This window comes from Oncorhynchus mykiss, chromosome 12, assembly GCF_013265735.2.
Source record: "Oncorhynchus mykiss isolate Arlee chromosome 12, USDA_OmykA_1.1, whole genome shotgun sequence".
In the NCBI taxonomy this organism is placed as follows: Eukaryota; Metazoa; Chordata; class Actinopteri; order Salmoniformes; family Salmonidae; genus Oncorhynchus; species Oncorhynchus mykiss.
The window spans coordinates 28,859,425-28,874,851 of NC_048576.1; the positions used below are offsets into that span (position 1 = coordinate 28,859,425).

Genomic DNA, 15,427 nt, shown 5'->3' on the forward strand with positions numbered 1-15,427 from the left:
CTACCATACACAGAGCGAGCACCCCAGGGCTGCGTGATAATGTATTACAGAGCAGACACTCAGGGAAGCCATGGTTTTGTTTTGTACCCTAAGCCCAACCCCGCCATCCCGGAAGAAAATATGTTTTTTAATGGAAGCAGGCAGCTGGGAATGGAGCAGGCCTCTTACCGCGTTATCAATATTCTGCTGGATCCCACCCGGCAGGAACACTGCACGGCCAGCCATGGTGTGCTCTCCCCCCACACATGTTTTGTTAACACTCTGGCAACTGTGACGGTGTTTCCACTGATTTCTTGTGTTTGCGTGTGTAAGCGCCTTGACAAAAGGATACCCTGAGGATGTGTGGTGCTGGTGGTGTCTTTGGAGGGTGCGATGTAACCACACCAGCATGCATCGCTCTGAAGGCGGAAGGGACAGTTTAGTATGTGTGAAGGCTCCCCAACTCGGTGGGTGGGGAGACTAATGGATAAACTGGTGCTGCGGGGCTGAGATCCTGCAGCTCTGGTGCAGTGGAAGGCAGGGAGGGGTGGAGTGGAATTGAACGGCTACTATTCCCTCCACCGGGGGCATTATAGAAGATGGCTCCACAGTTGTACTCGAGTGGACTACTCCCATCCCATGTCAGATTTGAGGCTAGCATTGCAGCACGCCAACCCTGCTGCAAAGGCCTGCTCTCATAGCACCGTGACCCTATCACCAGCCCCTAGACTCATGTAATATAAACCATTTGTTAAGTTGCTGCTACTGAATGATTCAAATGGCCATTAGACATTTTGATTATTCATTCAATCCATCCCTTTCCCATCCCTGTATGCATCTTAGTCTCTTGTAGTTAGCTGAAGGATGTCAGTGCCTTCGGTCCAGTGTTTATTAATAATGTAAATGGGACATTGCCTGGACATTACCCGTGCCTCTTGATATGGATACAGCTCTGCTGAGTGACATGTCACAACTGCTCTGCGTCACTACAAGGTGGCTAATGCAGACGATAGGAAGTTAATTAATGTGTTGTGCCTGGCACCTGGCCTGCATCATTATGCGTGTGCAGTGTACTGTGCAGAACCACAGTAGGACATGAATCCCTGGTGGTGGTGGTGCTTTTAAACTACTTCTAAATCACCACCCCTCTTCCTCTCTCACGATTATGTATGTATTGCGATTGGATACTGTGTTCCGATGGCAATATTGGCAATGTTATTGTTTCGATGTTCCAAACATATTGCCAACCAAATGTCTCCTGCAGAGGGATGAGAGAGCAATGAGAAAAGCCACGAGTTTGATCAGTCAAAGAAACAAAAGTGCTGGAAACAACAGCCTTCTAGCGCAAAAATAATATTGCGATATTGTCAAAACGACACAATATATTGTCAAATAATATCCAGATTATGCAACTGTATTTCCCCCCCCCCCCCCCCCCCACCCCATGAGTGGAAGACAACATTGCTGTGACAGAAGTAGAACATTTATTATAATGTATTCTGTCGCTATTGACCTTTAGACACGACTCACGGTAAGGGTAATTCCACCGAAATGTAGATTTTGCCTGAACTATCCCTTTACCAGCTTGGATTACTGCACACACACACATACTTTTTAGTTTTGTCAACATGAAATATATAATGTTGTCAATAATACTATGTATGAGTTAACAAGATAAAGGGAAAAGCATAATTTCGATAAATGGATATCAGCATTGTTGTTATTTTTCAGAGTAAATAACTCATGGAGCTTTAACCAAGTTTAATTCTTCCCAAAGGGTTGTTTAGTTTTAATTCAGACAAAAAAAATCACGTATGTGTGTGTGTGTATGTATGTATGTATGTATGTATGTATGTATGTATATGTGTGTGTGTGTATGTATATGTATGTATGTATGTGTATGTATGTGTATGTATATGTATGTATGTATGTATGTATGTATATGTATATGTATGTGTATATGTGTGTATATGTGTGTATATGTATGTGTATATATACACATACATATGTATATATATGTGTATGTATGTATGTATGCATGCATGCATGCATACAGTGCCTTGCGAAAGTATCAATCATGAAGTGGAACAACATTTATTGGATATTTCAAACTTTTTTAACAAATCAAAAACTGAAAAATTGGGCGTGCAAAATTATTCAGCCCCTTTACTTTCAGTGCAGCAAACTCTCTCCAGAAGTTCAGTGAGGATCTCTGAATGATCCAATGTTGACCTAAATGACTAATGATGATAAATACAATCCACCTGTGTGTAATCAAGTCTCCGTATAAATGCACCTGCACTGTGATAGTCTCAGAGGTCCGTTAAAAGCGCAGAGAGCATCATGAAGAACAAGGAACACACCAGGCAGGTCCGAGATACTGTTGTGAAGAAGTTTAAAGCCGGATTTGGATACAAAAAGATTTCCCAAGCTTTAAACATCCCAAGGAGCACTGTGCAAGCGATAATATTGAAATGGAAGGAGTATCAGACAACTGGAAATCTACCAAGACCTGGCCATCCCTCTAAACTCAGCTCATACAAGGAGAAGACTGATCAGAGATGCAGCCAAGAGGCCCATGATCACTCTGGATGAACTGCAGAGATCTACAGCTGAGGTGGGAGACTCTGTCCATAGGACAACAATCAGTCGTATATTGCACAAATCTGGCCTTTATGGAAGAGTGGCAAGAAGAAAGCCATTTCTTAAAGATATCCATAAAAAGTGTTGTTTAAAGTTTGCCACAAGCCACCTGGGAGACACACCAAACATGTGGAAGAAGGTGCTCTGGTCAGATGAAACCAAAATTGAACTTTTTGGCAACAATGCAAAACGTTATGTTTGGCGTAAAAGCAACACAGCTCATCACCCTGAACACACCATCCCCACTGTCAAACATGGTGGTTGGCAGCATCATGGTTTGGGCCTGCTTTTCTTCAGCAGGGACAGGGAAGATGGTTAAAATTGATGGGAAGATGGATGGAGCCAAATACAGGACCATTCTGGAAGAACCTGATGGAGTCTGCAAAAGACCTGAGACTGGGACGGCGATTTGTCTTCCAACAAGACAATGATCCAAAACATAAAGCAAAATCTACAATGGAATGGTTCAAAAATAAGCATATCCAGGTGTTAGAATGGCCAAGTCAAAGTCCAGACCTGAATCCAATCGAGAATCTGTGGAAAGAACTGAAAACTGCTGTTCACAAATGCTCTCCATCCAACCTCACTGAGCTCGAGCTGTTTTGCAAGGAGGAATGGGAAAAAATGTCAGTCTCTCGATGTGCAAAACTGATAGAGACATACCCCAAGCGACTTACAGCTGTAATCGCAGCAAAAGGTGGTGCTACAAAGTATTAACTTAAGGGGGCTGATTAATTTTGCACGCCCAATTTTTCAGTTTTTGATTTGTTAAAAAAGTTTGAAATATCCAATAAATGTCGTTCCACTTCATGATTGTGTCCCACTTGTTGTTGATTCTTCACAAAAAAATACAGTTTTATATCTATGTTTGAAGCCTGAAATGTGTCAAAAGGTTGCAAAGTTCAAGGGGGCCGAATACTTTCGCAAGGCACTATATATATATATATGGGAACACTAAAATAAAATTAGATCTGAATGAATGAAATATTCTTATTAAATACTTTTTTCTTTACGTAGTTGAATGTGCTGACAACAAAATCACACAAATTATCAATGGAAATCAAATTTATCAGCCCATGGAGGTCTGGATTTGGAGTCGCACTCAAAATTAAAGTGGAAAACCACACTACAGGCTGATCCAACTTTTGATGTAATGTCATTAAAACAAGTCAAAATGAGGCTCAGTAGTGTGTGTGTCTTCCACGTGCCTGTATGACCTCCCTACAACACCTGGGCATGCTCCTGATGAGGTGGAGGATGGTCTGCTGAGGGATCTCCTCCCAGACTTGGACTAAAGCATCCGCCAACTCCTGGACAGTCTGTGGTGCAACGTGGCGTTGGTGGATAGAGCGAGACATGATGTCCCAGATGTGCTCAATTGGATTCAGGTCTGGGGAACGGGCCGGCCAGTCCATAGCATCAATGCCTTCCTCTTGCAGGAACTGCTGACACACTCCAGCCACATGAGGTCTAGCATTGTCTTGCATTAGGAGGAACCCAGGGCCAACCGCACCAGCATATGGTCTCACAAGGGGTCTGAGGATCTCATCTCGGTACCTAATGGCAGTCAGGCTACCTCTGGCGAGCACATGGAGGGCTGTGCGGCCCCCCAAAGAAATGCTGCCCCACACCATGACTGACCCACCTCCAAACCGGTCATGCTGGAGGATGTTGCAGGCAGCAGAACGTTCTCCACGGCGTCTCCAGACTGTCACATGTGCTCAGTGTGAACCTGCTTTCATCTGTGAAGAACACAGGGCGCCAGCGGCGAATTTGCCAATTTTGGTGTTCTCTGGCAAATGCCAAACGTCCTGCACAGTGTTGGACTGTAAGCACAACCCCCACCTGTGGACGTCGGGCCCTCATACCACCCTCATGGAGTCTGTTTCTGACCGTTTGAGCAGACACATGCACATTTGTGGCCTGCTGGAGGTCATTTTGCAGGGCTCTGGCAGTGCTCCTCCTGCTCCACCTTGCACAAAGGTGGAGGTAGCGGTCCTGCTGCTGGGTTGTTGCCCTCCTACGGCCTCCTCCGTCTCCTGATGTACTGGCCTGTCTCCTGGTAGCGCCTACATGCTCTGGACACTACGCTGACAGACACAGCAAACCTTCTTGCCACAGTCCGCATTGATGTGCCATCCTGGATGAGCTGCACTACCTGAGCCACTTGTGTGGGTTGTAGACTCCGTCACATGATACCACTAGAGTGAAAGCACCGCCAGCATTCAAAAGTGACCAAAACATCAGCCAGGAAGCATAGGAACTGAGAAGTGGTCTGTTGTCACCACCTGCAGAACCACTCCTTTATTGGGGGTGTCTTGCTAATTGCCTATAATTTCCACCTGTTGTCTATTCCATTTGCACAACAGCATGTGACATTTATTGTCAATCAGTGTTGCTTCCTAAGTGGATAGTTTGATTTCACAGAAGTGTGATTGACTTGGAGTTACATTGTGTTTAAGTGTTCCCTTAATTTTTTTGAGCAGTATATATGTGTGTGTGTCTAACGGTTTTGACTTGAGGTTATTATTTATAGGGGTGCCAGGTAGGTTGTGCCTACCAGAGAAAACATTGGTTTCTCCTTTTGGTTTGGGAGGGGATGAGTCCCATCTGGTCCGTCAAGTCTACACCAATACAAAGGACTTATGTAAAAGTCAGGATGGAAATAAACTTTTCATAAACCCTTAAAACATTGGAAAGAACTTCAAAAACAACTATATTATTTTGCGTGGGTTGTATTAGCAACATCAATGATTACACACACATATAATAATATCACAATGCGTTCTGGTTCTTCTAGCAATGTCCTGTACCCCGGGCCTAAAAAGAGTCCAGCCCGGTAAAGGAGTTCAGGGAACTCAAGTGACCTTTGTCACGCAATGTTTGTCCATTCATTCAAGTGTAGCGTAAACCCAGTATTAATCATACAATCAATATAACAATTATTTTACCACAGAACTTTAAAGCGTATCAACTCTTACTAAGTCCTCAACTACATCTAACTACATAAATCATCACCGTATACATCATATCAAAACAAATGAAATACCGTATACAAAAAGGTGGTAGTCAGTCGGTCAGTCAGACAATCCAATCCGCCAATAGATCTCCAGCGGAGAAAGGCCATGAAGAATGGAGAGGTGTAGTCCACGGACGCAAAGAGTGGATCCGATCCTGGGTAAATCTCTATTAGGCTACAAAACACACGTTTAACGGCAACAAAACAAACGGAATAGAGAAGCTTGGGAACTGAGGGTTGGACACATCCTCATTCACGTCTCCATCACAACCCCACTTTTGCGCAGCTGATGCTGGCTATTTAATTGGGAATTAAAGGGAAAGCGTCCTATTGGAAGGAGAAGCACTGAGACGGTTCAGAAAAAAATCAGGGCCGTCACAGTATGTGTATATACATATATATATACATACACACACACACTTGTAATTCAGACAACAACAAAAAAATCACAACTAACATATCACTCCTCCTTCTCTCCAATCCTTACATCTTATGGTTTGACAGGAAGAGGGTAATAGGATAATATAACCATTATTTCTCCCTTCATGGGATCTGACTTGACCTCCTGACCTCAAACCCTCCTTCGCCTAATCCACAGATGTCCTCTCGTATCACCTATCGCACTCATGTGATTCTCTCCCGTCCACCCATCACATTCCTCAGCCACTCTGTCTTTCTATAGATCTCTCCTTTATATACTATGCGTCTGCTCTATCATGTCTTTAATATCTCAATGTTCAAAGTCTAGCCCCAATCCAACAGCATGAAGCAACCAAACATTGAGCACAAGTTCATTATTAGTTGCAAATTCTTCTACTAAATTATCTTCTTCAATCTAGGCCTAACCATCAAATCAGTCCCACAGCATTGACAGGGGTACATGTATTGGCTGCAAGATGCTTCAATAGATTGAATAAATTGCTCTCTTTTCTCTTTCTTTGCTTTTTTTCCAGGCGATTAACCAAAGAGAATGTGAAACCATCTGGGCGCCAGATAGGCAAGCTGAGCCATAGCAACCCCACCATCCTCTTTGACTATGTATGTATTCTCAAGGATTTTATGATATTTTATTCACATACTGTACAGTTGAAAGTAGTGTTTTGAGACTTACACTAATATTAGCCTTATTTTGAGTGATCTCCCTCCTACTTTAACTGAGTATTTAATCTTGACAGTGAAAGGGCTCTGTGTCCTCTACTATCTTCATGGGGCAGAGAGATCTTATTTTAAGGCCACTATCTTTATAATCTGCCTTTGTAACGACAGACTACTGCTGAAAAATGGGGGCTGAATGTAAATTGGATTCACTGCGACTGCTTACATTCTCTTTACCCTCACACCCCAATGAACATTTTATCATTGTCACAGATGTATGTATTTGTATCATTGTTTCTTTCACCTGTACTGTCGGAGCCTAAGAATTTCACATTACCCAGCAATTACATCTGTGTCCCTGTGCATGTGACTAATGAACTCACCTACTCCACATCACAGCCTGTCTTGTCTTGCTAGAACACCCCCATCCACTCCCCCTCCTGTCCATCTCCACAGCATAAGCCCTATCCCCTACCCCTCCCCTAAATATCTCACGTCTCAAAAAATGACCAGCAGAATGTCGGCCAAACGGAAAGAGGAGTGGGGAGGTAGTGGGGTTGTGTTTTGTGGTGCCTCAGCAGCAGGACATTAATGGATTGAAAAAGCTGTGCTGCTCCTCTCCCTTTTTAAAGCCTCCATCTCTTAATCTCTCAGCCTGCAGTCTGACTGAATGGCCTCTTCTCTGAGTGAATGAGGAGAGTCGGACCTCCCTTGAGACTCAACTCATCCTCCACCTTACTCGGCCTCAGCCCCCCCTCTCTTACCTTCCTCCCCCACCTCAACCCCTGTCCATCTGTCTTCACAAATAATATCAAGGTCATGGGAAGAGACCACTCCATTATTTATTCTAACACTGGGTCTTTTAAAGCCTCTGTGCACTCAGGTACGCTACAGTATGAGGACACCCCTTCAAACTTGTGGATTTGACTATTTCAGCCACACCCATTGCTGACAGGTGTATAAAATTGAGCACACAGCCATGTATTCTCCATAGACAAACATTAGCAGTAGAGTGGCCTTACTGAAGAGCTCAGTGACTTTCAATGTAGCACCGTCATAGTCAGTTCATCAAATTTCTGCCCTGTTCGAGCTGCCCCTGTCAACTGTAAGTGCTGTTATTGTGAATTGGAAACGTCTAGGAGCAACAACGGCACAGCCGAGAAGTGGTAGGCCACACAAGCTAAGAACGGGACCGCCGAGTGCTGAAGTGTATAGCGCATAAAAATTCTGACCTCTGTTGCAACACTCACTACCAAGTTCCAAACTGCCTCTGGAAGCAACGTCAGCACAAGAACTGTTCGTCGGGAGATAAATTAAATGGGTTTCCATGGCTGAGCAGCCGCACACAAGCCTAAGGTCACCATGCGCAATGCCAAGTGTCGGCTGGAGTGGTTTAAAGCTGGCCGCCATTCGACTCTGGAGCAGTGGAAACGTTCTCTGGAGTGACGATTCACGCTCCACCATCTGGCTGTCTGACGGACTAATCTGGGTTTGGCGGATGCAAGGAGAACGCTACCTGTCCGAATGAATTGTGCCAGCTGTAAAGTTTGGAAGAGGAATAATGGTCTGGGGCTGTTTTTCATGGTTCGGCCTCTGCCACTTAGTTCCGGAAAGGAATCTTAATGCTACAGCGTACAATGACACTCTAGACAATTCTGTACTTCCAGCTTTCTGGTAACAATTTGGGAAGGCCCTTTCCTGTTTCAGCACGATAATGCCCTTGTGCACAAAGCGAAGTCCATAGAGAAATGGTTTGTCGAGATCGGTGTAGAAGAACTTTGACTGGCCTGGACAGAGCCTTGACCTCAACCCCATTGAACACCTTTGGGATGAATTGGAACGCTGACTGTGAGCCAGGCCTAATCGCTCAACATCAGTGCCTGACCTCACTAATGCTCTTATGGCTGAATGGAAGCAGGTCCCCGCAGCAATGTTCCAACTGTTATAGCGGCAAAGGGACGACCAACTCCATATGAATGATTTTGAAAATAAATGTTTGACGAGCAGGTGTCCACATACCTTTGTGGAGGAACAGGAGAGTGATGGCATCCTGTCACAGTGGGAGTGTAGGGATGTAGTGTAACCGGTAATAAGGTGGCTTTACCAGGAGAGAGGATAATAAAGTTTAAGTGACCCTCAAAGGACACTGCAGAGCAATAGCCTTGTTTTCTCAGACCATTTAGAATGTTATTCTAGAATCTGACTCTAATGATCCATCTACACAGTCTACAAAACATTAGGAACACCTGCTCTTTCAATGACAGACTGACCAGGTGAACGCTATGAGCAGTGTAGATGAAGTGAAGGAGACAGGTTAAATAAAGATTTTTAAGTATTGAGACATGGATTGTGTGTGTGTGCCTTTCAGAGGGTGAATGGGCAAGACAAAATATTTAAGTGCCTTTTAAACTGGGTATAGTATTAGGTGCCAGGCGCACCGGTTTGAGTGTCAAGAACTGCTTAACAGTTTCCCTTGTGTGTAAACAATGGTGCGCCACCCAAAAGACATCCAGACAACTTGACACAACTGTGGGAAGTATTAGAGTCCACATGGGCCAGCATCCCTGTGAAACACTTTTGACAGCTTGTAGTTTCCATGCCTTTGTGAATTGAGGCTGTTCTGAGGGCAGAAGGGGGTGCAACTCAATATTAGGAAGTTGTTCTAAATGTTTTACACACTCCGTATGTATATAACAGCTGGGTGGATGTTTTTTTTAGATATCCTCTTTAATCATCATCGTGTGGCCTGTTGTCCCTGTATTGTATTAACCAGGTATTTTTGTCCCTCTCTCAGATCCTGTCTCAGATCCAGTGGTATGACAACCTCATCGGTCCAGTGGTAGACTCCCTTAAATACCTCACCTCACTAAACTATGACGTCATGGCTTGTATCCTTAATCTGACATTTTGTGACTTGCCGTTTTTGCCCATTTTATTTATACACTTTCAGAACTATGTTTAATCATGTATTTGAAACGCTACAGTCCAGCTGGCAGAATGTATTAAGCCGTGTTGTACCTCTTAACTCGTTGCCTGTAGATTGCATAATTGAAGCGTTGGCAAATCCAGAGAAAGAGAAGATGAAGCATGACGACACTACGATCTCCTCCTGGCTTCAGAGTGAGTTCCCTAACTGAATCCTACAGACAAAGAACCATATTTGTGCGTTTAATTATTATAGATTTTTTTATATAGACTTCATGAATCATTGTAAAAGAGGTATAATACAAAAAAATGCTAAATAATTGAGAGAAGTGTGATGTCTTTATCTTTAAAGATCTTTATCTTTTACTCTTAATGACGTATACACATTCCCCCAAAAATTATATATTTGACTCTCAGAATTTTTCTAAATGCACATAGTGCCTTTGGAAAGTATTCAGACCCCTACTATTTCCACATTTTGTTACGTTACAGCCTTATTCTAAAATGGATAAAATCAAATGCATTCTCAGCAATCTACACACAATACCCCATAATGATAAATCAAAAATAGGTTTTTAGACATTTTTGCACATTTGTTAAAAACAAAAAACAGACCTTATTGACCTAAGTTTTCAGGCGCTTTGCTATGAGACTTGAAATTGAGCTCAGGTGCATCCTGTTTCCATTGATCATCCTTGAGATGTTTCTACAACTTGATTGGAGTCCACCTGTGGTAAATTCACTTGATTGGACATGATTTGGAAATGCACACACCTGTCTATGTAAGGTGTGGGACCTTACATAGACAGTTGACAGTGCATGTCAGAGCAAAAACCAAGCCATGAGGTCGAAGGAATTGTCCGTAGAGCTCCGAGACAGATCTGAGGAATTGTACCAAAACATTTCTGCAGCGTTGAAGGTCCCCAAGAACAAAGTGACCTCCATCATTCTTAAATGGAAGAAGTTGTTTGGAACCACCAAGACTTCCTAGGGCTGGCTGGCCGCCCGTCCAAACTGCAATCGGGGGAGAAGGGCCTTGGTCAGGGTGACCACTCTGACTGACAGAGCTCCAGAGTTCCTTTGTGGCGATGAGAGAACCTTCCAGAAGGACAACCATCTCTGCAGCACTCCACTCAGCAGTAAAAGGCATATGACAGCCAGCTTGGAGTTTGCCAAAAGGTACCTTAAGGACTCTCAAGCCATGGGAAACAAGATTCTCTGGTCTGATGAAACCAACTCTGACCTGAATGCCAAGCGTCACGCCTGGAGGAAACCTGGCACCATCTCTACGGTGAAGCATGGTGGTAGCAGCATCATGCTGTAGGGATGTTTTTCAGTGGCTGGGACTGGGAGATTAGTCAGGATCAAGGCAAAGATGAACGGAGCAAAATACAGAGAGATCCTTGATGAAGAAAACCTGCTCAGGACCTCAGACTGGGGTGAAGGTTCACCTTCCAACAGGACAACGACCTTAAGCATACAGCCAAGACAACGCAGGAGTGACTACGGGACAAGTCTCTGAATGTCCTTGAGTGGCCCAGCCAGAGCCCGGACTTGAACCCAATCGAACATCTCTGGAGAGACCTGAAAATAGCTGTGCAGCAACACTCCCCATCCAACCTGGCAGATCTTTGGAGGATCTGCTGAAGAATGTTTGATCTGGGTTGTATTCAGTTTGGAGAAAATATTTCTAAATGTAGTGAAATGTGTGAGGGTACTACCTGAACTTGTCCAATTAGAACACAGATTTTTGTTTTCTGTTACAATGTACTTTGCTACAGTGTACCATACTAAACACAACCCTGATGTCACAAATCTGCTTTATTATCGAAGGGGCATTTGGGTGTACTTTTGTTCCATGTAGTTACAGCCCAGTGCAACTCTACTTTAGTTTACTGTATTTTATGCAACATATGTATGTCTGCTTGACAACTGATTGACTGCTGACCTTTTTCTCCTATCTCCAGGCCTGGCCAGTCTGTGTGGAGCGGTATTCAGGAAATACCCAATTGAGTTAGCTGGCCTCCTCCAGTATGTGACCAATACGCTGAAAGCAGGGAAGAGGTAACTATAACTTCTGAGCTGGCAGACGGGCGCCTCATTGACTTGCTGGCTCTGATGTGATTCATAGTGATGGAGTCTGTCGCTCATAGTCAATCAACTGGGTCCCCTGTCTCTGTCTGGCCTCTCCTGAATCAGAACAGGGACTGACGTACAGTCTCTTCCGCCTGTAGCAATACAAGGCGGGGAGGGGGAGAGGGGTCTTGGCCGTTGTTGTGCCACCCTTCAGGGCCCTGGTCTGGGCAAAGCTGCTGAGTAATGTTGTGTTGATGAGGAGGCTGCAGACTGTGTGGGGGTTTGGGCTTCCATAGAGGAGGAGGGAAGGATAATTATATCAGCGCTGGTCTCCCTGTGATGCCTGAAGTCAGCAGGTAGTAAATCACACTGGGCTCCATGGCCACTCTCTCATCTCTCTTTCTCTCTCTCCCATCAGTTCAAATCAGTCATTTCCAGGGCCAGGGATGCAGGGGAAGTAAATAGAGGTGGCACTCTGCCACAACGCCCTATGAAACGGCATGCTGAATTATGTTATTATTAGTGCCCTGTCCTTAGCTACTCCCACGGTTGTTTTTGCCCTCAACCTTGTTTTCTTTTTTTTACCCATGTTTATTTTTGTGTATGCGCACATATTATTTATGTCTGCATTCACAAATATGTATAGACTGATTGTTGTGTTCCCCCCACTGCAGTTTTGACCTGTTGATTCTGAAAGAGGTGGTGCAGAAGATGGCCGGGATCGAGATCACTGACGAGATGACATCAGAGCAGATGGAAGCTATGACTGGAGGGGAGCAGCTCAAAGCAGAGGTACAGGACCCTGTTTGGTCTGACTTGAAACTGTACACCATGACCAGGTCAAAGCAGAGGCACATTGCATTAGTCAGCTATTCCTCAGCATGACTTGAAACAATGCAGTTATATTTTCTGTCCCCAGGGTGGTTACTTTGGTCAGATCCGTAACACTAAGAAGTCGTCCCAGCGTCTAAAGGATGCCCTGTTGGACCATGATCTGGCCCTGCCCCTCTGTCTCCTCATGGCCCAGCAACGCAACGGGGTGGTCTTTCTGGAGGGGGGTGAGAAACACCTCAAACTGGTGGGCAAGCTGTACGACCAGGTACTTACTGACCCCCTTTACAGATTTACTTACACTAGTTTTACACCTTGGATAGTTCTCCTGTTTAGAGTTCATTAAATAGTCAATCTGTCATTGCTTTTCCTCTGCTTAAAATAGCATATTGATAAGCACAGAGGGTAACTAGAAGTCATGTCGATAAGCTACATCAGGGGAATGCAGATGAAGGGAGTTCTCCCCTTTTTCATTTCTTAAATATTACTCAGCTGACAATTATGTTTGGTTCAATTCCCCCATGTTGCCTGTAAGCTGTGAGCCTTCCTCAGCGATAATCCCCCCCAAAATTGCCTCTGTTTGCAGTATTGGGCCACATTGATGGATAGTTTGAATAAACCAGGTTGTGTCTTTTAAACAAATGACAAACTGTGGGACTAATAGCACACAAACATGGCTGTGCAATAAGGGAGAATGAACTGGCTGTGTCCAAAATAGATTGCTATATTGAGCAGATAGGAGACCGCTCCAGCCATTACCACGAGCCCGTTCTCAACAAATTAAGCTGCCACCAACCTTCTGTGATAGAAAACTACTTTTGACCAGGGGTTTGAACCGGTTCAGGGAACAGAGCATAAAACAACGTTTATCGAGGAACGTAAGTGATCAATAATGTTCCGGAACAGAACCGTTGTTTTCAAAGCATATGCAAAGCCCTCACTCAGTAACTCAAAATTATTCCGGTGTCTGTCTGCCAGTTGAAAGTCTTTGCCAGTGTGCGTGTCTGCAACCTGCCCCTCCCCTCTGAACCTTAGGCTACTGTAGGCTACTGTAGCCTACTGACGTTACAAGCATGATTCAGAAATAAGGGAGAGATTTTTCATTAGAGAAGAATCTCTTAACTTTTTCAATGCTAGTTACAGGTACTATAGTTATCACGTTTCACGTTGGCTTTATTAACTACAAAATGGCAAGACGTGTGTGCAGAGCGGCACCAGAATTAAACACAAGATTGTCAGCTAGCTCTGGTCCAACTTTAAGCCAACTCTCGGAAGTTCAAAGACATTCAATGTTCCTCCATAGAACTTGTTCCTCCGTAGGTATAATTCTGTGGGCCTAATTCATATAATGCATGTCCTAACAATGCCAGGCACTTCAAACCAAGCCTCCTCCACCCACTCCCCCGACCCGGGAATTGTCAGTTGCATCTCGCGCCCATCGCACATGTAAACAACTATAGCTTAGGCAGCCAATAGCGCCCATGCACGGATGCCTAGGCTAAAACGACTACAGCTTGCCCGCTCCATAGCAAGGTGCTCTATCCGCACTGATTGGTGAAGTAATTTAATGTCAAGCTAAGGTAACAAAACTTCTGATTTCAGAGGATTAAAAAGGAACGAAAAGGAATGATATAAACCAGTACTTTTTTTTGGTACGAACGGTTCAGAACATAATTTAGCAAGTCGGAACAGTGGAATAGAATGAAAAACACTATGATTCTGTTCAGAATGATACTATTGGAAAAGTATTTCGATTACATCCCCTGCTTTTGTCCAGAGGCCATAAGTAGTGCACTAAATAAGGATTAGGGTGCCATTCTCTGACTCCCTGTCCCTTGGCCATAGTGTCACGACACCCTGGTGCAGTTTGGTGGCTTCCTGGCCTCCAACCTGAGTACTGAGGACTACATCAAGCGTGTTCCCTCCATTGACATCCTCTGTAACCAGTTCCACACCCCCCACGATGCTGCCTTCTTCCTCTCACGCCCCATGTATGGACATCAGATCCTGGTGAGTAGTCTCTCCCTCCCTCTGGCACTTCACCTTTAGTCTGTACAGTATGACAATTGGATACAGTGAGTATAAATGATCTACAAATAAATTCAATACAAATAAGACTAACTTTGAATTGATGTGCACAGTAATGCTTTGAGAACACTGGCCATGTAGAATCCTGAAAGAATTGTTTCAGTTTGAGAGAGTGCTGTGTAACCTCATTTACGGTCCCCCTGGCCGGACTTGAAACATCCCGAGTTCCCCCTCTGCTGCCGTCCATCATGAGGAAATGGACTCGGTCAGGTTGTGTGTCTGGAACATACTGTATATCAATCCGTTTGTGAATCTTACCATGTAAAGGAGACAGTAACTGAGTGTCCCCTCCTCTCCCCAGTCTAAGTATGATGAGCTGAAGAAAGCTGAGAAGAGCAACCGGCAGCAGCAGAAGGTCCATAAGTACGTGGCTGCGTGCGAGCTGGTGATGTCGCCGGTGCACGAGGCCGTGGTGTCCCTGCACCCACCCCGTGTCTGGGACGACCTCCGACCCCAGTTCTACGCCACCTTCTGGTCGCTGACCATGTACGACCTGGCTGTGCCACACAACGCCTACGACCGCGAGGTGAAGAAGCTCCAGCTCCAGGTGCAGGTCATCGAGGAGAACCCTGATGTGGTGAGTCACATCGTCATGGTTGTGTCCATTAGAGCGCACAACAGACACCGCATTCAAACCAAAACAAGCTTTTATTATTAGTCCAGACCCAGTTCCCCTGTGTCCGTCTGTTTTCTTTCTTATGTTGCCGAATACTCTAAACACGACTCGGGCATCTAGCAGACCCCTTGATGACAACACTTGTATTATTTCTT

At 44.6% G+C, this 15,427-nt stretch overlaps 1 protein-coding gene across 4 annotated transcripts in view; it reads left to right on the top strand.

The window, feature by feature from the left end:
• LOC110537361 (THO complex subunit 2) overlaps positions 1 to 15,427 on the top strand; it is a 65,859-nt gene that overhangs the window by 31,053 nt on the left and 19,379 nt on the right. For all 4 annotated transcript variants that reach the window (XM_036937344.1, XM_036937345.1, XM_021623337.2 and 1 more), the window contains exons 16-23: positions 6,595 to 6,679; positions 9,531 to 9,624; positions 9,776 to 9,856; positions 11,629 to 11,725; positions 12,412 to 12,529; positions 12,657 to 12,836; positions 14,414 to 14,578; positions 14,958 to 15,233. In XM_036937344.1, coding sequence (XP_036793239.1) covers positions 6,595 to 6,679; positions 9,531 to 9,624; positions 9,776 to 9,856; positions 11,629 to 11,725; positions 12,412 to 12,529; positions 12,657 to 12,836; positions 14,414 to 14,578; positions 14,958 to 15,233 — 1,096 coding nt within the window. The remainder of the gene's footprint in view (positions 1 to 6,594; positions 6,680 to 9,530; positions 9,625 to 9,775; positions 9,857 to 11,628; positions 11,726 to 12,411; positions 12,530 to 12,656; positions 12,837 to 14,413; positions 14,579 to 14,957; positions 15,234 to 15,427) is intronic.